The following is a 23,869-nucleotide window of genomic DNA, read 5'->3' as shown; positions in this document are numbered from 1 at the left end:
CCCCAACTCGGGATAGAAAAGGTCTAACAAGTTTTTCCAAGATTTTTATGTATCTTTGGAAAGCAATAAGAGGGGGAATAGGAGATGACAACAAAAGTTTACTCTTTTACTTCCCTAAAATAACCTTTTTGTTTATATCCATTTACAAAAGTTTCTGTAATTGTGTATTAATTTGTTGCAAAAGTTTAGATGTTATGGTTTCATACTCAATAATGTCATCTAACATTTGTAACACAATTGTAAATACATTCCTTTTGGCATTACAATATTGCCATTTACTTATTTGCAATACATTTCAGTGTTACTTACACACAATAGGCAAAGGGTAACAACCTAGGTCAGCAGTCTACAACCTGATGTGGAGAACACGCATTTCCAAAAAACAGAATAAACCACTTCCAGTAGTATGTTATTTGTTTAACAAGAAATGTATGCTAATCAATGACCACAAGAAAGAACAGGCAATATTTTATTCCTAAATTACAGTTTTTGGTAACCAGAATGATTTGTTCAAACAACGGTGACTATTCTGAATACTACACAGACACATATTCACACATATCATAAACAACCCACAAGCATCTCAAGGGAGACAGAAACCTAGTTCACAAGCAGGGAATATTATCAAAATAAACAATGGTATTCATAGTCCGTGGCTTTGCATATTCATAGCAGTGATCCATGAAGAAGAGCACTACAAGGCTATGCAAATCCTGGACTTTCAGGACGGCTACGGAAGTCAGAGGATTTTTTTGCAAACATGGCCCCCCATCAGAAATGTGTAACATGATTTAAGCATAGCCGATCAAGGGATAGCTACTACTCTGTTAACAGAGTTTATATGTACGGGCATGAGTCTGAATCATAGACATGAGTCTATAGTGAGCTGATTTGCATACATGTGTGTAAATTGCCCCGAAGTTATGCTATGCCAGAAATCAGCAGGATTCAGACAGAATAAGGAGATGAGAGGGAAGCTGAGTCGGTGCTTTTGGTCACCTGGACATTTTACTGAAGGAGTTCCTTGGGTGAAATGTTTTTAGTGTTTATACATACCTAGACATATTACTGAGGGGTTGCTTCGGTGAAATGTTTTATTTTAGTGCTTATGCATTACTGAAGGGGTTGCTTGGGTGAAATGTTTTACTTCAGTACATGTGCATACCTGAACATGTTACTAAAGGGGGTCACTTGACCGAATACTTCATTTTGATGCGTATGCATACTGGGGTTACTGAAGGGGTCACTTTGGTGAATATGCTTCATTTGGTGCTTGTGCATATTTGGAAATGTTACTGAATGGGTCGCCGGAGGAAATAATTCATTTGTGTGTCAGGGAAGTGCTTGTGCATACATGATCAGACTGCTGAAGCGATCACTGAGCAAAGTATTTTACTGTGTCATTTTAGTGCTTATGTATACTTAATACAAACTAATGAGAGGTTTCCTGGGGGAAATAATTTATATGTCACAGAAGTGCTTATGCATACTTGGGACAAACAAGTTCACGGACTGCAACTCGAGTATCAAAGGTGAAGCACCACATTTAACAATGGATGTGCACACCGCAGGGATGTTGGACTACGAACTGCGCTTCATTAGCATATTGTGCTTTACAACACTCCTCATTTGCATCTCGTTATTTTTAGGCATCTATGAATCACGCCTTTGTTACGCTTATTTGTAAGCATCTTGAATACCCCTCTCGCACTTGTGCAAGTAACTATGAATCCAGCTCCAAGCTTCTCATCTTTCCTCCACTGCCAAACCTTATGACTTCCTGTACTTATCTACCCAAGATGGTGCTATGATGTGACAAAAACACTCAAAATGAGCTAACAAAAACAGATCAACTAGTGCCAAGCCATAAGCTATAGCCTCTTCTCTGACCTACACGTTTTTCAAAAATAAATTCTCAACAATAAATTACTTTCCAGTATATGTAAGCTTTGATTACTTTTAGCCAACTAAGGCTAAATATCTTACTTTAAACAAAATGCTTTTCAATTACATATCTCAACTGCACATACATAAAAAAACAATGGTGACAAATGTTACCTGTAGTACAACTGAAAAGGCTAGTGCAGCTCAAAACAGAATATGTACATGCTGCGTCCATGATGTGCAGATATAAAACCGTGACCGTGACCCAACTGACCCAAGACTGGCCTACAAGCCAAGCACTCCATGATCTAGCTGGGGGAGATGGAAGTGAAATGCTGTTATTTGGCTGGCCATCTTAGGGGTAGGCAGCCGTTTAGTACTCTATATGACTGAAACCCAACAAAGGTTGGACATCACTGCAAGCCAGCAGGAAGAGATGGGATTGTACACCAACCAACCAGTGAAGGGATTAGTGTCACCCAGGTTAATGGAACTTTCGGGCATATACATGTTTAAGGACTGGCACTGTGTGATACCCCCCATGTTAAGCCTCCTGAGTCATTTGGGGAGTTAGAACATGTAAATCCCATAATGACTGCATGGTAACAACCTCCTGAAATTGTCTCCCACCAATAGGGATGCAAACGGGGCCATCAAGTACGGGATGGTGGACGGCTGACAGGATAAACAGACAAAAAAAGAAACATCAGGAAACAAAAACAAAAGATACACATAATCATATTTATGTAGTCTGAAATAAAAATATGTACATAATCTTTATGATTAACATTAATCAGTTCTTTCTTTTCAGATTCATAAAGGGAGATTCTGAGATGCCCCAATAGTAACCCCTGCAGTACCTGTGTCCTTTCAGGTTTCCCCTTGTCCGCAGTCATCTTTTGTAGAATCTTTTTCATACTCTTGTCAAGGGTTCTGGACTTCCTTGCAGCTTCATTCACTTTTCTCACTTGGGCAATTAGAAATGATGGGATCTGGAGAAAAATAAACAGTGATAAACTGCAGTAACGTATGTTTTTTTAACCAAATCTGGAATTATGACACTCACAGCACGTGTTCTGTTTTTGAAACAGACCTTAATGAAATATAACATTTTTAAAAGGCAAACATTTGCAACCAGTCTTGGATCAGATTTTCAAAGCAACCCATACATGAATTTTAATTCAAAAAACATGAAATTATACACTTTTATTTAGTGTATCATTTTTAACAAGTTTATTTTTATTAACAGTTTTAACAAAGTTAATGCTACAAAATGTACAATGTGTTTGTAAGAAAGTAATGATTCGTGTAAAAAATCGTCTAGTACTTCACATGTTATGGCAAACACAGAAAGATCCAAAAATGAGAAGACAAATCAGTCGCATCAGATTTTATGACTCTAACCCCGATTAGTACCACAAAAGCAGCTCTACATTAACCTGTGTGTGTGTGTGTTTTCTGGCCTTTTACTCACTAACCTATATACCCAATGAGATGCAAGAATAGCCCTCTCTACCAGCAAGTAACAGTCAATAGATATATTTTACCTGTAATCCACATGACATTGTCCTACTCAGCAAAGTAGGAAATCCCGGTTAGCTGAAACAATACACAGTTAGATGCTGCAGTTGTATCATCCAGTTAAATACCTCAGGGTGATGTAGCTTTTTTTCCTTTGATGAAAATCTCAGTCTTCAGTTTGAGGTCTTTATTTTCTGATTTCACAAAAATCAGTAAAACATAAAGTGTTTCCAGGTACAAGGGAGCTACAGATTAATGAGAAAACCAAAACAAGGGGATAAGCAAAGGTTGCAGTCCAAAGGTTACTCATGGAAGAGTTAGATAATGGACATTTACAAGTGTTGTAGCTTATTTTACTTTTTACTTTCCTTACTGCTTACTGTGGTGGTGGTGCTGCGGTAGCGTTGTCGCCTCACAGTTCGACGTTGTCCTGTTCGATTCTCAGCTAAAGTGTCTTCTGTGTGGAGACATGCATGAATGGGCGTACCTTCGTTGAAGGTTGTGCGTCAGGGCTGGCAACTCGGCACGTAAAAATCTACTGCCAATCATTAGCGGACCGGAGTTCCGATGTGGCGACCCCCTAACCGGGAAAAGCCAAAAGACACAACTTTCCTTGTCTATTAACCTGTTATAGCCACTAGGCATGAGCGTCTCTCTTAGGAGCAGCCTGTGGGTCACAGTTTGATTAACTGACTTGCTCAAAGTTGCACAGTTAGCAAACGGAACAGAAGGAATCAAATAAAAGACTGTTAAACTGCCACACTAATCATCAAACTGCCTCAGTTCTTGTTTTCACAAGAAGTTGTTTACAAAATAAAAAATAAAACATACAAGGTATGTACAATATTATTAGATGTAGCAATGTTGACCAGCCTTTCAGGTTCTGCCTGACATGCAGTAAGGTCTGTGGAAGGTCTCACTCTAAAAGATGCTTAAAAACAGTAAAAGGTACTAATTTTGCTTACTGCCATCAGCAGTGACAACGTTTTACGTCACCACGCAGAGCTGTGCAACACAACCCTTTGGAATGCAAGCTTTTGCACGGTTTGCAGTTGCAAATAATGTACATATCGATGGCTCAGATACTATATCCAAGTCATTCCACATGAAGCTACAACAAGGCTGCTATAGTACAGTCAATTCTATTATCACAGGTCTGGCCTGTTTGCATAAGGGCTGGGTGTGCTCATCTGTGATGCTGGCAACCTATGTGCCTTGATGGTACAGCGGTAGAGGACTGGACTCCAGAGAGCAGGAATGTGAGTTTGAGGCCTTAGGGCTCAAACTATTCTTTCTTACTGACTATTAAGGTGTGACCTATAAGGCACTCAAAACCAGCCCTGATGGATCTGGTACACATCTGCAAGTCAAACAGCACATGGGTCATCTGATTAAGGGATCTAAACTTAGTCAACAACTCCAACGAAACCTGCTAGAGAGACAGATATGTGTCTCAGAGATTGCCCATTCTTTGGAACAGGCATCCTATTCATGTTCAGCAGAGCCCTTCCCTGGTCTCTTCAAATGCAGTTTGGATCAATGAATGGGGAACTGCAAATTCATAAGTGGGGTAGCACCTATTTCCCTTATGGACAGGGGCAATCTGTAAGATACTGAAGGCACAAGCACAAATCCATGCAATCCTCTTGTCCCTAGGGGCCATATACTGGCTAAAACTGGGTTATACTGGCTAAGCTTGTAAGGGCTCTTAAGCTGTTAGCCTAGTAATGTCCTATGAACCTATGTCTACACAGTAGATAATCTATCACAACACAAGGCAAAAGAGAGAAGAAACAGCTTTGTCTAGGTAAATTCTCTGGTACATGTACGGTTACCCAGTCACTACTGTATTGTATCACCTGCCGGACACTGGCACTATAATACAGAATAATGATGAGGGGGCAATGTGATCCCTACATGGTTTGCAAGACTTTTCAAAAATGCAATCAAACTCAAAAGCGTAGTCATTGCACGTCTGCTTCAGAAATATTTATACCAGTAGGTAACTACTTTTTAGTCCTGCTATAAAGATGGGTTGAGAGTCCCCCACCATGCCAGAAACTGTCACCTGAAAAGGAATTCACTGATAATGGACCAGGGGGGTTTGGTTCTACATGAGAACGTCGACAGGGCAGAAGAGCGAACATCCTTATGTTGACACATCTTAAGCGAAACCACTAATCTTAAATGGCCAGAACAGCGATTTTTTTCCCAGGGAAAAAAATCGGTGGGCCATTGTCAGGAATTTGTCATTTCCTCCACTGTAGTGTGATCTCGGAGTTGGTATATTTAAGTAGGGGGGGTGTGGGAGGGCAAAGCCCCCACTTTATTTTGTCTGTCAGTTTTTTTTTTTTTTGGCCCAGCGATTCTTTTCCCTGGGGAAAAAAAAAATTGCTGTTGTAGCCATTCGAGATTTAGTGGTTTCAGTTAAGATGTGTCGACGTAAGGACCTTCACTCTTTTGCCCTGTTGACATTCTAATATAGACCCGGGGGGGGGGGGGTCATAGCAAGTGGAGGTCAGCAGGAAGAGAATTGGAAAAAAAAGAAATAAAAAACACCATAACTGAAAAGCACAAAATCCTACTATACTGAAAAATGAGGGGATGAATTAAAACCACTAACGGACCTTAAGGGGGGTTAGAAGACAGGTTAGAAAATAAAAACAGCCCTTGGAAAGTGTTAAGTACCATCATAATAAAACTGGCCTAAACTGGAGAACATATAAAAACTCAGTTATGAAGGGAGATAGGGAAAACTACACAAGAAAGCAAAGAAAACTGAAATTAAACATCTCAAAAGTGTCAGAAATAACACATGCACTTCATTTCAGTGTCTAAAACACAGAATGTAGGGACGCCAAATTCAAAAGAAAGTAAATATTACTAATATGATGATTAATTTCTAGCCTGTTTACACAAAAACAGAATGTAACAGAAATCTTAAAATTAAAGGTGGACAAAGCATTGGAGAAAAAGGATTTATACCATTTTTCATAAAGGGCCGAATGTGCATCTAGGTAACACATCTCAGTACTCTGTTTAGCAAACTATCTGAAATGTGGGTAACATCCAAAGAACTGACAAATAAAACTGTGATTTCACTTCAGACATGTGAGCAAGGAAGAAATAAAAAAAATACAGCTCAGTAAGTCTGATCTCAGCTGCTGAGATGGACTCACCAGTGAAAGGCAAAAGTAGTACTTAAGAGGCCAGTGAAGAACCCAGGCAATATGAATTCACAGTACGACTATGTTATCAGAGAACACTATCCAATAAGCACATAATATATTTTTTGCAGACTCTTACATCTATATTGGCACACTCACTTTTTGGAGTAATCCATATGTTGACCTTCCAAACACTGAAAGGAGAATGTTGGTAAAGCAAATGTTGACATGGCGCCACTCATTTCTGCTGAATATCTAAGCTGTTTGGCTGGCCGCTATATACCTACTTAAACTGTATTACAAGCTGAGATAAGTACAAACTTGCAGTGTTAAAGATAGCACTGCATTTTATTTTTTTTATTTGTTTCACTGAATATTGTGATCTCTCTGCAGTTAGTCTTGGTGGCTTTGGAATTGCCCGCCTCTCCTATAAATTTGTGTTTGTCCACTCCTCCTGGGTCCATCTCATTTGCTCACTCAACCAAGTACAGTGAGATCATATTTTGATTTCAGACACTCCTACCAGTCCCATCTGTTCAGCTCTGAACCACCTCTATCCCAGTCTAGTATCATTAGCTCATTCTACCTAATACAGAGAGAACACTTGAGAAGGCCAACCCACTTAGGTCCTTAACCTTGAATTATCTTCTGTTTCTCCTTTCGCCCTTTCCACTTTACAAAAAAAAAAAAAAAAAAAAAAAAAAAATTGCTAGAATCTCCTTCTGTTCTGACTGAGTGTGCTTCACAGCTAATAAGTATATTTTTTGACACTTTTTAACTGTTCAAAGTCGAATAAAGCAACAATTGAATTCAGTTCAGAATACAGTTTGAAAAAATTGCATTTATTTAAACTGTATTTGCTTTAATATTGCTACACACTCAAGTGTGCTAGCTTGCACTGCACTTGAATTGTTTTCAGTGCTATTTTAGCTGCTTTTCTGTATAAAGAATGTTTCCTTCATTTCCTGTAACTAGTCTGGTCCAGGTGCAGATTTGTTGTATCCAAGACTTCTGAGTCCCCCAAGCCTTTCTGTGTTGGAGGGAAGCCTTCTAGCATATCAGTGGGAGTGGTAAGCACTAGGTTGCCTATCTACCACAAGAGTGATTTCTGGCTCAGAAATTGTAGTTTATTGGCTGTTTGGGCAGTTTTTCCATGTCTTTCAACTTTCTCGTTTAAAAGCCCACATTTGCGCTTGTTTCCCATCTTTCCTATAACTAGTCTAGTCCAGATACAGATTTGCTATATCCAGGACTGTTTGTAAGCTTCTGAGCCCCCAAGCCTTTCTGTGTCGGAGGGAAGCCTTCTAGCTTGTCAATGGGAGTGGTAAGCACTAGGTAGCCTATCTACCACAAGAGGAGTGGCTTCTGGCCTAGAAATTGTACTTTATTGGCTGTTTGGGCAGTTTTTTCCATATCCTTCAACTTTCTGGTCTAAAAGCCTGTGTTTGCACTTTTCGCGTCTTTCCTGTAACTAGTCTAGTCCAGATACAGATTTGCTGTATCAAGGACTGTATGTAAGCTTCTGAGCCCCCCCAAACCTTTCTGTGTTGGGTGGAAATCTTCTAGCTTATCAGTGGGAGTGGTAAGCACTAGGTAGTCTATCAACCAAAAGAGGAGTGTTTCTGGCCCAGAATTTGTAATTTATTGGCCATTTGGGCAGATTTTCCATCTCTTTCAACCTTCTGGTTTAAAAGTCTGTGTTTGTACTTGTTTCCCACCTTTCCTGTAACTAGTCTAGTCCAGATATAGATTTGCTGTATCCAGGACTGTTTTGTAAACTTCTGAGAGGTGCTAAAGTCTGCTCTTCAATTTTTCTCTTAGATTTGCTAGTTCTCTCCTCCCCTGCCCTTTTACTAGCTTATTAGTCTAGCACTTTACCATACCAGACTTCTTGTAGCAATTACTGTAACACACAAAAGTGCTACCAGCTCTAAGCATTCTACAAGGAAACAGCTTCAGTACTTAATACCCATCCCTCCAGGCATGTCTAAAGGTCAGTTCCCTGTGCTTTCTCCTATTAACCTGGTGAACTTGGGCATCCCGAGGCAATGTAGCAACTGCCTCATGTACACTGACAACCCTCTCCTCTTACCTCCCAACACTCAAACTTGTGAGAGATGCACTTATACATCCAAACTGGAAGCCACTCACTCTCCAGCCAAGACCAGAATAGCTGGTCAAGAGGAGAAGGTCAGCACTTGCACCACACCACATGGAACACATAGCCCTCCAGAACACACACCATCACTGTCTTCACATAAAAACACAAACCACACACCCACCTTCATGGAGGCTCTCAATAAAAATCTACCCAAAGAGCAGACACTTCAAAAGCAGAAACGCACTTGACCACCACAACACAACACTAATCATGAGACATATAACTCTCTTAAACAGTGTGCAACTCAACCAAAGCCCCTACGGCAAAACAGCATGCCCATCACACTAGTCATAGGTGATTCGCTAGGGAGGCACACTGATGTCCCAATCACTAGGTTGAATAAGGAGAAAGTAACAGTCAGCTACCTGTCAGGTGCTAGGATCCACCACTTAATGCACGCATTCAGGTTCCTCAAACAACAGGTACAAATATGACTCTGTTATTGTACATGTGGGTGTGAACGACCCGAGACGTACCTCACTGGACTACATGAAAAGATACATGGAGGAGCTCTTGGATTATGAAGCCCAGGCAAGTATGACTCTAGCCCTGAGCAGCATCTTACCATCACCCAAAATGATACCACAGAACCAGAGGAAAATGATTGATTTCAACAATTGGCTAAGTTTCTGGTGTCATTCTAAGGGGATCCAGTATCTGTCTGCCTGGGATGACATGACTGACAGACCTCGATGCTTTGCCAGAGAATGCCTGCATCTGTCACCCCTGGCCTTCCACATACTGGCCAAAGCTCTTGCCACCCCTATAGTGCCTTTTTTAGGTGGTGTTCCAAAGACCAAATTACCACCATAACAGCTACAAATAAATGCACTCTGAGGGTCATGCTGATCAATGCTAGAAGTCTAAATATCAAAATGCACTCGCTTGAAGCACTCCTTAAAATGGAGAACACTGACATTTGTGCTGTAACAGAGACCTGGTTCAAGGCAGCAGAAAACACCCCTGCACTCCCAGGCAATAACTCATTCCACACCTTTCGACCCCAGAACTTGGACAGAGCTCTAAAGGGGGTGGTGTTTCCATATTCATAAAGGATGCACACATCTTCAGACTGGTAGCCCAACAAAATGCATCAGAGATACTTCAGGTGCAGCTAAGATTGGGTAAGACAGCAATTCAGGTCGCAGCCTGTTATAGGTCCCCAACCATGTCCCAAGACTCACACTCCACATTCCTAAGCACCCTGGAGAATATTAGGGTCCAACCTAACACTCTCATACTGGGCGACTTCAACTACCCCTCCATTAATTGGGAAAACTAGTCATGTACGAATATACTTGCCCAACGCTTCCTGGAATTCATTAATTCCAATGCAATGGACCAGCTTGTTCTTATCCCCACTAGAGGTAGCAACATCCTTGACCTGGTCATTACTAACACGGGCGACTATTGCTCTACACCAATAGTCAACTCCTCCTTAGTTAGATCCGAGCACAAACTAATCACCTCGGAAATCCACACCCCCCCCCGCAAAGGTAACCACCATGAAAAACTTCTCCAAAGCTAACTCTGGGCTCCTAGAAAAAGAGGTGGCTAACTTCACAGCACTCATGCAAATGGAGAATAGTTGCATGACCGCCTGATAATACACTAATGCACTGTACAAACATGTACACAAATGCATGAATCTCGCCATACCCAATAGAACCAAGATGCTCTCCTACAAAAAAAAAAAAGGAAGCCAATCCGGTAGTCCCCTGCCATAAACAAATTCTATAACAGAAGAAGGAAACTGATGCAGAATAAGGTGAAGTCCCAAGACTGGAAAAAATCTCTTATCAGCCTCAACAAAAAGTTGAGATCCCTCATCAAATCTTCTAAAACTAGCTATTAAAACAGAATTGCAGCAGATAGTAAAGACAAACACAAGGCCTTCTATAGTTATGTAAAGAATCTCCACAGCAATATCCAGATTTGCTTTGAGCTACTACACAATGGTACCTCCTATACCGAGCCAACAGATATTGCCAATATAGTAGCCGACAGATTCAGTGCCAACTTTATCCCTCTGTCCCCCCCAAGGACCAATCACAATACCAGTAGATTGCCAGGCACCCAGTATTACTGCTGCACAGGTTAAAACAGCACTGTCCAAGGCCAGGAATACAGCTTCTATGGGACCTGACAATATCCCTGGCTGTGTTCTACATGAACTACAGAGTGAACTGGCACCTCACCTGTGTGCCCTGTTTAATTACAGCCTCACCTCAGGCTTTGACCCTACCAAATGGCGCACTGCTATAGTCATCCCTCTCCACAAAGGAGGAGTGACTACAGACCCTGGGAACTATCGCCCCATTAGCCTGACAAGTCTGATGTGCAAAGCTGTGGAATGCATCTTCATGGACCTAATAAACAAGGATATAGGGAATCTTCAAACTCTTTATCCCACACAGTTTGGTTTTGTAAAGGGTAGATCATGCCTGCTCAAGTTGGTTGACTTCTTTGAGTCAGTCACCAGAGCTGTGGATGAAGGCAAGTTGGTTCATACAGCCTACTTTGATCTAACCAAGGCCTTTGATACCATTCCCCACTCAGGAATCATAGAAAAACTCACTAAGCTAGGCATCAACTCCTGTATCACTAGGTGGGCTGCAAACTGGCTCACAGACAGAACTCACAGTGCGAAAGTAGCTGACTCCAAGTCAGACTGCCAACCAGTCACGAGTGGAGTCCCACAGGGATCGGTCCTGGCTCCTGTTTGGTATCTACTTCTCTCTCTCCCTAAGTGATGTTGACATCTTACAGAAAGGCCTCACTGAGACCAACGACTGGTGTCAGAACCATGGCCTTAAGCTCAATACCAAAAAATGTGTCATCATCCCCTTTGGGAAAAATCCAGTTACCATGAATTACCACATTGATGATAGTCCACTGAACACAGAAGGCGTTATAAGAGATCTGGGAACACGGGTTGACAGCAACCTCTCTTTTGACCACCACATTGCCACTGTGGTCTAACTAAGGTTAGGTGGCATGATGCCAGGGTAATCCTATGGGCTAGGCTTGTAAAGGCTCCAGCGCCATTAGCCTAGTACACACCTATGAACTCATGCACTGAGAAACCATCTCTGGGCATGCGCTATTTAAAGTAAAAATAACAATGAAAAACACCATTTATTTTCAGGGGACAAGACCCCCTTGAACTTACCATGTGGGGATTGTACCTCCACACCCCTCATCCCCAACCCTGAGAATCATGTAATACAGCACTCATGTAAACTGTCTAATTAATCGACCAAATGGACTAGATCCAAGGATTTCAACTTCACTTACGACAAACAGAACACACTGTAGAGACATACCTGACTTAATGGATACCTGTATTATGGAATGGACTCTCCATCCATGAGAAACAGACTTCCTCCCTGACCGTATTCAAATGGACCTTGACCATTGCATGGGAAATCACAAATTCACCCCAGGTCTGGCTCCTATGTCTCTGATGGACAGAAACTGTCAGGAAGTAAAATGTTCTCAAATTAACATCCCCCTCACAATTCCTTTGGCTACCTCTTTGATAACATACCACTTCCCCTCCTATTAGACACCCAAGTTACTTGGGAACAAAATGGTTTGCCCTGGTTACAATCTATAAACAGATGTTGGACAAAGATAGTTTAGACTGAAGGCAGTCCACCCATATATGCACACTTCATAGGTTGGTACTAGGCTATTGGCCCTAGGGCCTATACAAGCCTAGCCATAACAATTCCCTGGCTATTTCTTCCCACACTATTTACTTCCCCTGTTAAAATGCCAGGTTTTTGTGATATAAAAACATGAGACCACAATAAATAATTTCAAAACTTTTCCCACCTTTAATGTGACCTATAAACTGTACAATTCAATTGAAAAACAAACAAATCTGTTAGGAGAAAATATAAAAAAATAAAAAAAAATGTACAATACGCTGGTTGCATAAGTGTGCACACCCTTAAACTAATAATTTGTTGTGTGTGTACACCCTTAAGCTAATACTTTGTTGAAGCACCTTTTGATTTAATTAAACATTCAGTCTTCTTGGGTACACACCTGCCATCAATTAAAGAGACTTTGATTAACCCCAAATAACGTTCAGCTGTCCTAGTAGGATTTTCCTAACATTTACTCAGTTGCCTGATACAGTAAAAGCCAAGGTTCACAGAGAGCTTACAAAGCATCAAAGGAATCTCATTGTTGAAAGGTATCAGTCAGGAGAAGGGTACAAAAACATTTCCACAGCATTGGATATACCATGAAACACAGTGAAGACAGTCTTCAAAAAGTGGAGAAAACATGGGACAACAATGACATTTGAAAGAAATGGACATCCCTCCAAAATTGATGAAAAGACAAGATGAAAACTGGTCAGGGAGGCTGCCAAGATACCTACAGCAACACTGAAGGAGCTGCAGGAATTTTGGCAAGTACTGGTTGTGTACTACATGTGACAACAACCTCCCGTATTCTCCATATGTGTGGACTACAGGGTAGGGTTGCAAGACGGAAGCCTATTCTTAAACAGAAACATCCAAGCCCGGCTAAAATTTGCAAAACAGTACATCAAGTTTCCCAAAAGCATGTGTGAAAATGTGTTATGGTCTGATGAGACCAAGGTTGAACATTTTGGCCACAATTCCGAAAGGTACGTTTGGCACAAAAACAACACTTTGCATCACCAAAAGAACACCATCCCCATGGTGAAGCATGGTGGTGGCAGTATCATGCTTTGGGGTTGCATTTCTTCAGCTGGAACTGGGGCTTTAGTCAAGGTTGAGGGAATTACAGTTCTAAATACTAGTCAATTTTGGCCCAAAACCTTCAGTCATCTGCTAGAAAGCTGAAGATGAAGAGGAATTTCACCTTTCAACATGACAATGACCCCAAGCATACATACAAATCAACAAAAGAATGGCTTCACCAGAAGAAAATTTAAGTTTTGGAATGGCCCAGCCAGAGCCCAGACCAAAATCCAACAGAAAATGTGTGGCTTGACCTGAAGAGGGCTGTGCATAAGAGATACACTCACAATCTGACAGATTTGGAGCACTTTTGCAGGGAAGAGTGGGAAAATATTGCCAAGTCATGATGTGCCATGCTGATAAACTCCTACCCAAGAAGACTGAATGCTGTAATTAAATCAAAAGGTGCTTCAACAAAGTGTTAGTTTAATGGTGTGCACACTTATGCAACCAGTGTATTGTACGTTATTTATTTTTTATATTTTTCCCCTAAAGATTTGTTTTTCAATTGAATTGTACAGGTTATAGGTCACATTAAAGGTGGGAAAAGTTCTGAAATGATTTATTGTGGTCTCATTTTTTTATATCTCAAAAAACTGGCATTTTAACAGGGGTGTGTAAACGTTTTATATCCAGTGGACAAGTGTACATGTGTGTGAACTTTTTTCAGGTTTACAATTCCTGAGAATGGTTGCAGAAGAGTATTTACAACATATTGAACAAGATATCCATGTGAAGTAGATCATAACTGTATGCGGGATTACAATTCTTGCAAAGTTTGCAGTAAAGAGCATTGAATTAAAGTCAGAATGGAGTTAGGAGAAATTCAGTCACAGAGGTAGTGGGTTAGTCAGGGTTGGTACAGGGGCATACCAGTGTGTTCTAAGGTATATTTTGAGTTTTTGTTTGAAGTGGGGTAGGGAAGGAAGTGAAGTAGGTTCACTAGGTAGAAGGTTCCAGTATTTCCCAGTTGTGTTTGAGAAAAGAGAGTTACCTGCCATGTTGTTAGACTTACTACTGCTAAGTAGAAGTTTGTTAGCAGAGCGTAAGGTATTAAGATTTTTATACGGAGTAATGAGGTTTGAGAGTATAGGAGTGTTGTTAGGCTGGTTGAGGATCTTATGGGCAATGGTAAGTGGTTAAAATGAAGCTGATTTTGCAGTTCAAGCCATCCTAGTTGTTTTAGATTCTGACAGTGATGAGTTCTAAAGGGATTACCAGTAGCAAATCTGGCAATTTTATTGTAAGATGCAGTTAGTTTGAGAAGATTCTTCTTGGATAGGTTGGTGTAAATTGGTGAGGCATAGAGAAGTGTTGAGATTAGATGAGAGTGGGCAATAGTAGTTCTGGCTGTTGGAGTGAGAAAGTATTTGATCCTGTATAGGGAGCCCATTTTTCTGTTGACTGTTTTTATAGTGTTATTAATATGGGTATCGAAGTTGAGGTAATTGTCTACTGTAATTCCTAGGAGTTTGGTGGTAGAATCAGGGGATATGAGGGTGCCATTGTTAGAAATAACAGAGAAATCCAAAGGCATGGATTTACGGGTAGGTGTAAAGAGAAGGAGCTTTGTTTTTTTGGGATCCAAGAGGAGGCAACATTTTAAGAACCAAGTCTCTACTACGTTAAATATTTTCTGAGTTAGGGATTGTAGTTCAGATGAAGATTCAGTTGCACAGATTAAAGTTGAATCATCTGCATACTGAATGCAGGTTGCCTGAGAAATAGCTAGGTAGAGATCATCGATAAATATTGAGAATAAGAGAGGGCCTAGAATGGAGCCCTGAGGGGCACCCAGTGAGACTGGAAGGTGGGATGATAGTTTATTCTCCCAGAGCACAGCCTGTTGCCTATTGCTGATGTAGGAAGTAAACCATTGTACAGCCATAGTATCAAGAGAGAGTGATTTCAGAATATTTATAAGTAGAGAGTGGTTTACCATATCAAATGCTTTTGAGAGATCAATAAATAGAGAGGAAGAGAGAACATTGTTATTGCGGTTTTTGTTCATGGTATCAGTAAAAGATAAGAGGGCAGTAGTAGTACTGTGGAATGGCCTAAAGCCATGTCGGCTTTCAGCAAGTATGTTATGTTGAATTAAATGGTTTAGAAGCTGATGGTGAATACATTTTTCTATTATTTTGGTAAGGGGGATAATAGAGCTATAGGTCTATAGTTGAGTATTCATTTGAGTTGCCACCTTTGTGTAGGGGATAATGTGTGAGATTTTCCAAATGTCAGGGATGCTTCCCTCGTTAGTAGTTCTGTTAATCAGGATGGATATCGGGTAAGCTACTTCTTTAGCTGCTATGAGCAGGTATTCGGCTGGGATCTGGTCAGCAGAAGGAATACAAGGCTTTAAGTTTTAGAATGAGCTTATAGATATAATATGTTGAGGTGGGTAGAAATCGGAAGGTAGGAAGACAGCTGGGAGAAGAGTTAAGAATGGATCTATCAGGAGCTAGTTGACTGGCTAGTGATTGGATAGCCTCTGTGAAGAGGGAATTGAAAGCATTGGCAGTTTGGATAGGAGTCTCATGTGTTGCACCCTTTGGGGTTGGTGTTTTGGGGTTACCTGGATAAAGGAGTCTATTTATACTTGCCCAGAATCTTATAGGATTGTTTTGGTTTGTTTGCTGCATTTTACAGTAAAAGTTTTTTTTTTTTGTCTGACAGAATTTCTTTTTTTGTCATGTTTCTCATATGTCTAAAGATTTGTTGATCTGATGTATTTTTGGATACATATATATATTTATATATACACACACATGCGCACACACACACACACACACACACACACACACACACACACACACACACACGTTTGCTTTTGTGAAGTCAATTTGCTTAGAAAGTGATCTCACCTTGGTGACTTAAGAGTTTTGTGTTTTCTAGGACTTGCATTGAAAAATGCCTGATCCATTACCACTGGAAGGTGTAATGTCCCAAGTTACCAAAAAAATACGGTTAAGAAGAGTATGAATATAGTGCTAAATTAACCTGCCAGCAATAATAATAATAATAATAATAATAATAATGATAATAATAATAATGATAATAATAATATTAATGACGCAAATTACTGTTCTATTTATTTTTTCTTTATTCATTACATTAAAAGCACGTAATGCATACAGGTTTAATGTTTTAGTGTGACAAGTAAAACACCTTCAAGCACCCTGTTTCATAACAAATAAAGCAGGTAAAGCAACTGCTGACACTTCAGACATTTTCCTTCTTTCAGGTTCATAGGTACTTACTAGGGTATTAATCTGTGAGGGTCTTTAGGAGCCTAGCCACATATTTCAATGAAGTTGTTATCCCTTAAATTTTAAATATAAATAACCCGGATATGAGCAGAACATTTACATGTTGATCATAGGAAGTTACTAGGCTATTGGCTCTGAGGCCCTTATAAGCCTAGCCAAGAGTTTAGCCCATGTTTAGACAAATCAACACCCGATGCCCCTGTCCAGTTGATCCTATCCATTAGGGACAAGGCTACTTATCCATCCATTCCTCCAGATTAAATCTGAATCGAGTAAGTGAAGTACTTTGCTTCATGTGGAGAGGTACACGATTCCAAAGAAGTATTTTTTGTGATACACGTCTATCCTTCCAGCATTGCCGTTTTCAGTGGGTCAGAGTGTACATTACTATTGTGGACTAGCGCTGTACATAGTTTGGTACTCATTCTTAACTTCTTGACATAGTTAAAGAACTATTTTTGGTTTTATTAGCTAATTTAAGTTCATACTCAGCTTTGAGCTTCTTAACAATTGCCTTTAGCTCTGTTAGTTGGCTTAAGTGTGCTTTTATGGTAGGTAAAATGAGACCTCTGATAAGCAGTTTGTGTCTAGTTATATCACTTATTTTTATGAGTTTCTTAAACTTCTCATTACAGTTCATGCAAACAGGGGACTGACCTTTCAATACAATTATTAAAGTTGGGGGCTGCAGATTTAGCAACAAGATCCAATGGAACAGGATTACAATGGATTTATTTAGGTTATCAAGTAATTAAAGGCGGTTTAGTTTTGAGAAGTTCCTAAACACAGAGGTATTTACAAAGGAAGTGTCAACAGTTATAAATGAAAAGGTCACTCACTCATGCTCAACTTTGTTTACTGGGAAAATCTGAGTGAATCCTTTAATATTAAAGTACATTATAACATATCAAGAACATTCACACATTAGATCAGGTAGTACCATACAAGCATCACACAACACACATTTAAACTTAGTAAATCTGGCAATTATCTACAAATGCAATTATCTACCTACTATCTTGTATTTATGGACAAGCATTAAGATAATGGATATATAACCCTTAAACAGCTGGCTATGCGTTCAGATTAGTCACACTTCAGGACAGACCCTTTTAATAGTACAAGGTACTGCAAGTGGCGTGGATGAGTTTAAATACTTGGGATCAACAGTTGAGAGTAATGGTGAATGTGGGACAGAAGTGAAGAAGAGAGTGCAGTCAGGGTAGAGCGAGTGCAAAGGAGTGTCAGGAGTGATTTGTGACATGACTGGTACCAGTAAGAGTGAAAGGGAAGGCCCACAAAATGATAGTGAGACCAGCTGTTATATGGGTTGGAGACAGTGGCACTGATGAAAAGGCAGGAGTCAGAGGTGACAGAGTTAAAGATGTTAAGATTTGCACTGGATGTGACGAGGATGGACAGGATTAGAAATGAGTATATTAGAGGGTCAGCTCAGGTTGGACAGTTTGGAGATGAAGCCAGAGAGAGGCGGCATCGTGTTGGTTTTGACATGTGCTGAGGAGGAATGCTGGGTATATTGGGAGAAGGATGCTAAGGATGGAGCTGCCAGATAAGAGGAAAAGAGGAAGGCCTAAGATAAGGTTTATGGATGTGGTGAGAGAGGACATGCAGGTGGTTGGTGTGACACAGCAAGATGCAGAGGACAGGAAGAAATGGAAACAGATGATGTGCTGTGGTGACCTCTAACAGGAGCGGCCAAAAGAAAAAGAAAACTGCAAGTGGCGTGGACACAGCGTACCTGAAGAAGGCAGGATGATACATATGGAGATGTCCAAGAAGTAACCACATTTGTGATGTCTAGCACAAGGGTGTTGGGGTCCCCAGTAGGAAGGCTAACAAATTGTAAAAGAGAGTTAGTTTTATAATGTCAAACAAGCATTGGGTATGCCAGCAATTGACAGTGAGGTCAGCCATTTTATAATCCTTAGTACAAAGGTGTTGGGTTTAATGGGGATTTCAACTAGTTTAGTTTACGGCATCCTGAGATATCTATCATGAGGTGATAATATCCTTGAAAAATACTAATTCTGACACATAACTGCCAGTAGGTATGATGACATGACAGGCGCTATGCCCAGAAACAGAAGGGGTGCTTTCTATACAAATGCTAAATTATGGGGAAGGGTCTTTACAAGTACTACTGCCTTGTTAGACGAACAAAGGCAGGTTACTGGCCCAATCTGCCTTGTTAGATCGACAATGGCAGGTTAATGGCCTAACCTGCCTTGTTAGATGGACAAAGTCGGACTACTGGCCTAAGTCACAAATTCTACTCTAAAACCTAGCACTAAATAAAGTTCATTTAAGTTAAAATGTTTAAACTTACATGATTTATGACTTATCCCAGACACTCAAACAACTTTTATTTTATTTATTTTATTTTTTTATTTTACATTTGTTTACCGGGCTAGTCCAACTGGATATATGTCCATTTTCAGTGGAGGCCCGGGGAGAAAAGCTCCACTACAAACTACTAAACAATTTCAAGATATACATCAATATACAGAAATAGAGGGAAAAAAAAAAAAAAAAAACCTATGCATATGCATAGACATATGGAGATGTCCAAAAAGTAACCACATTTGTGATGTCTAGCACAAGGGTGTTGGGGTCCCCAGTAGGAAGGCCAGTAAAGCATATATAACTTTGCTAGTGAGCTTCACATGGTTGAAAGATGCCATTTCTGGATTACGTCTGAAACACTCTTGACAAATACAGAATAAATGTGTGAAAATGTAAATGCATCTTAGCATTTTAGGATGATACCTTGAGGTGCTATTTATGATTTGCAGTATAAGAAAAACAACCAAAACATAAAAAGTGAAAAGAAAATGGAGCCAGTCAGAAATAAATTCATTTTACATTTTCCAGCCACAAAAACACTTAAATCTATTTTACAGTCATGAAAATCTTAATGTTTCTGTAATAAAATGCATAATACAGAGACTCCAGGTACTTTGGAAGGTTCTATATTACAAGATCGAAGCTTTATTTAAGCGAAGTAAAGCTCAAACTTGTAATATTGAAACCGTAAATTGTTGAACGGCCGATTTAACCCAGGGAAACACTTCCCTTGGCCGTTATGTGGAGTATGCCCATTTCAACAATTTGGAGCGATCTTGGAGTTAGTATATTTAGGTAGGATGTGCCCCCACATCGGGCTGTGTGTGTGTGTTCGGGGGGGGGGGGCGAAGCCTCCCACTTGATTTTGGATGTAAAGTTTTTTTTTTATTGATTCGGCCAAGGGAAGTGTTTCCCTTGGTTGAATCGGCCATTCGACAATTTTAGCTGTCGATATTACAAGATCAAACTTTAGTTACTCTAACTAAAGCTTCGATGTTGTAATATAGACGCATTTTGGAAAACTAAAATGAATCATTTTGTAGCTGGAAAAATGTTACTGGCAGAATGCTGCTTTGGATTCTTTAAATATCTGTAAATGCATGCAATTCATAATAATGAACATTTGAAACGGTGAACGATCTTTTTTACTTGTTTTCCGGCTCAAGTGATCGAAGTCTCCAAAGGATGGCTGCTGTGTTTTCGAGATCTGTAGTACACGATGAACCTGGAAGTTTTCCTTTCCCCGCTGTTGTGAGATCTCAGAACTGTTATATATAATTAGTGTGTGTGTGTGGGGGGGGGGAATTACTCACCTACTTATAACATTGTATCAATTTTTTCACTATTTTGTGATTCAACGATTCATCTTTGTAGAGTCATTTTTTTGTTTGTTCCCATATGAGTGTTCACTTTTTGAAGAGGTAATCATCTCTCTCTGTGCATATGTATGTGTATATCTATATATATATATATATATATATATCTCTTTATGTGTATATATATATATATATAAACTCACACATGTATGCGTATGTATAATGCCTGTGTGTGTTTGCGTATGGTTTTATGTTTACAGTACAACAGTTTAGGGTTTTTTATATCTATATTTATTGTTTGAGAGTTGCACAGTATATCCATTTTCTTCAAGCACGTTAGTTTAACAGCTGTTGTTAAAATGTTATGTAGTATGCAAGTATTTACTAGGAATCTTGATTTCTCTCGGGGTGAGAGTAGGGGAAGGCTCGGGGTGAGAGTAGGGGAAGGCTCGGGGTGAGAGTAGGGGAAGGCTCGGGGTGAGAGTAGGGGAAGGCTCGGGGTGAGAGTAGGGGAAGGCTCGGGGTGAGAGTAGGGAAGGCTCGGGGTGAGAGTAGGGGAAGGCTCGGGTGAGAGTAGGGGAAGGCTCGGGGTGAGAGTAGGGGAAGGCTCGGGGTGAGAGTAGGGGAAGGCTCGGGGTGAGAGTAGGGGAAGGCTCGGGGTGAGAGTAGGGGAAGGCATGACGTCAGCAGATGCATTCACATTTGTGAATGTTGTAAGTAAATGCACCTGACTGGAGTGTGACGCTCTACATAGTACAAGGAGAAACAAACTGCATGACATGTCTCCTTATTCTGGTATGTTCTTTAAATCTAATCCAGGCCAGATACAACAGATATACGGGTAGAGAACATGAAGAACATGAGCCACAATACAAACATGACGGGAAACGTTTTCCTGAAACCACAGCTGTGAAGAACGGTTACACTTCTGCCTACTTTACAATAACGGCGCTTTAATAGACGATTAAAAGTCAGTATCATACTGGGAATGTGACGTTACTGCAGTTTAGGGTGCCTTCTCCCTCCTGCACTCCCCCTAAAGTATCCGAGTAGTTTCAAACATTCACAGTATATTGACAAAGTAAGATGTCAATGCGTCATATAGACTCCTTATAAAACTGGAAAATGCATTTGTTCTAAACTAGTTTTTATATGTCTTTTAACTGAGCAGAAGTCGTGGCTTCTGTGTTTTCAGTATTTGACACTCAGCTCTAAAGACTGAATATCCTCTCATTTTTGTCTAACAGTATGTGCAAATATGCTGTTCTTTTCCCCAATTTTGCAAACCAAGATACAAGACTGCATTGGAAAACTGATTCTGATGTGGATTTAAAGTCGAACTACTAGAAGAGTGTTCAGTTTCAAGTTAGCTTTCCCAAACAGTGAACATAAGTTATATAAACACATATACGGAGACTATTTGCATCTGGTTTTCAAGTATTAAATTAAAGAAGGGCAAAGTCAGTATCACTCACTGTCCACAGGATGTCCTGGTATTTGATGAGCAGCCGCACAATATGGGCAGCTCCAGCAGTGACCTTCATCTCCTGTTGGTTTACGCTTTTGCCTTTACACATAAAGAGGTTTGGTGCTACAATCATGGCGACATTCCACAAACTCATTTTGTTCTTCTCTTCATTGGCAACGACTTTACGAAGGAATTCCAGCAGTACCTGAAACAATTACACAACAAATCCAAACTGAGAATAACAAGGACGTTATACTATGCAAACATATATGTACAGCAGGACACGTATGATGTACATTAAGTACACCCAGTACAATATTTTGCTTTCACAGTTTTCACTTAAATTTTAGTGCATCTATATTAAGAAATTTCTTATGTAGACACTATAAATACGTAGCAATTTCTGCCACGTAGAGTGGCAGTACAATATCTGGTATGTTAAGGATAGGTCATCATAACATTTCTCCGACCAAAAACAACGTTTAAAAATGCTCTCCGAAAATAACCCCAGAACATTAATAGTACAACAATCAAGGATACTGAAAAGTCACCAAGATGAACAACTAAAATTTGATCTACATATTCTCCAAGCTATTAAAAAACACCCGCCAGACACTTGGTTTATGATACAGAAGTAAACAATATCGCACTGACAGCAAAAGTCCATAAGGTGGGCCAACCATTTAGACTGTTTTTTTTTTTTTTTGCTTATTAACTTTGAAGCTTTTTCCTTTCCCGAATGAAAAAATCTGACTTTTTTCAGCTCTTGTAATATAACATCTTGGTTATCTTGGTTGTATGGGTACATTCAGCAAAGGCAAAAGGAATGCTTTCCATTATTTGGGTAGCTTGGACGACATACTAACAGTTTAACAGGCTGACTAAAAGGTCCTGATGTTACAACTCGAAGCATGGAAAATGGATTAGTCTTAAGTGATGCGCTTGCAGACTCTTGAATAACAAGTGTGATGGTTTACTCACAAGATCCCTTTAATTCTGAAATCCTACCACATGAAATGGAAAATAGAAAAAAATGATTTCCACGAGAGTCAAGAAAAAAATAATTTCCAGGAGAGGCATTTTAAATCCACTGCAGGTGATAATTGAAATGCAGTATAAAATCAACTCAAAGATTTAATTAAATTCCAGTGTAGAGAAAATAACTCTTTTTGGTAGTCTTAAGTGGAGATCTATTTCAAATATGACCTTAACATACAGCTGTTATATAAACTGTGGAAAAGACGAAAGACAGGCAGACACTGTTGAGTCACAGTCTTTCACTGTATGAATACATCAAATTTAGAATTAAACAAATTATTTAAATAGCTTAACAATCTTGAGATGGGGGCACAGTAAAGGATCCAGACACTGTAACATAGTTCCAGAAACAAATTTCTTCTAATTTTGTATGCAAGATATTCTTGTGTTAGATACATTGGCTTATTTCAAGACATGCAATGTTTCTGTGGAAAGGAGTTGCTAGTGGGGGTCAAAATTCCCTTCTCCAGAATGAAAAATTCAGAGTTTTCAGACGGAGTTTTGGTACTCTGTCCTACTGTATTAGAAAGGAATTCTGCAGAGATAATGCTAATTGTGGAAGAGGGACCAGGGTCATTTGCAGAGAGGCCATGGTTGTCTTGGACAGAATGGGGCAATCAGAATTATATTGGCCTTGTCTTCTTTGGCTTTGAACAGTATCTACTGAATCAGAAGAAGGCATATATGAGGGTCTGAGTTTCACATGAAGGAGAAAGCACCTTTCTTCCAAACTGGGTTGCAAGGAATGAGACAATAAAATCTTTTGCCCTGACTGCTGTGACGTGTAGCAAATAGATTAACTTCCTGGAGGCCTTAAAATCTAAACAATGGCCTGAAATATAAGTGGATCCAGTCTCCTCTTGCATGTGAATGTTATTTACAGCACCTGCTGACAGATTCTGTAAACCTGTGTTGTGAAATGCTGAAAAAAGCAAG

General features: G+C 39.9%; 1 protein-coding gene across 2 annotated transcripts in view; it reads right to left on the bottom strand.

Moving 5' to 3' along the window:
- ARHGAP28 (Rho GTPase activating protein 28) overlaps positions 1 to 23,869 on the bottom strand; it is a 1,230,114-nt gene that overhangs the window by 155,172 nt on the left and 1,051,073 nt on the right. For both annotated transcript variants that reach the window (XM_044066513.1, XM_044066514.1), the window contains exons 11-12: positions 21,903 to 22,100; positions 2,745 to 2,876 (exon numbers count right to left, since the gene is read on the bottom strand). In XM_044066513.1, coding sequence (XP_043922448.1) covers positions 2,745 to 2,876; positions 21,903 to 22,100 — 330 coding nt within the window. The remainder of the gene's footprint in view (positions 1 to 2,744; positions 2,877 to 21,902; positions 22,101 to 23,869) is intronic.

The sequence above is a fragment of the Protopterus annectens genome, chromosome 3.part1, assembly GCF_019279795.1.
Source record: "Protopterus annectens isolate FY-2018-M chromosome 3.part1, PAN1.0, whole genome shotgun sequence".
Lineage (NCBI taxonomy): Eukaryota > Metazoa > Chordata > Ceratodontiformes > Protopteridae > Protopterus > Protopterus annectens.
This window is presented reverse-complemented; position numbering and strand designations above follow the sequence as displayed.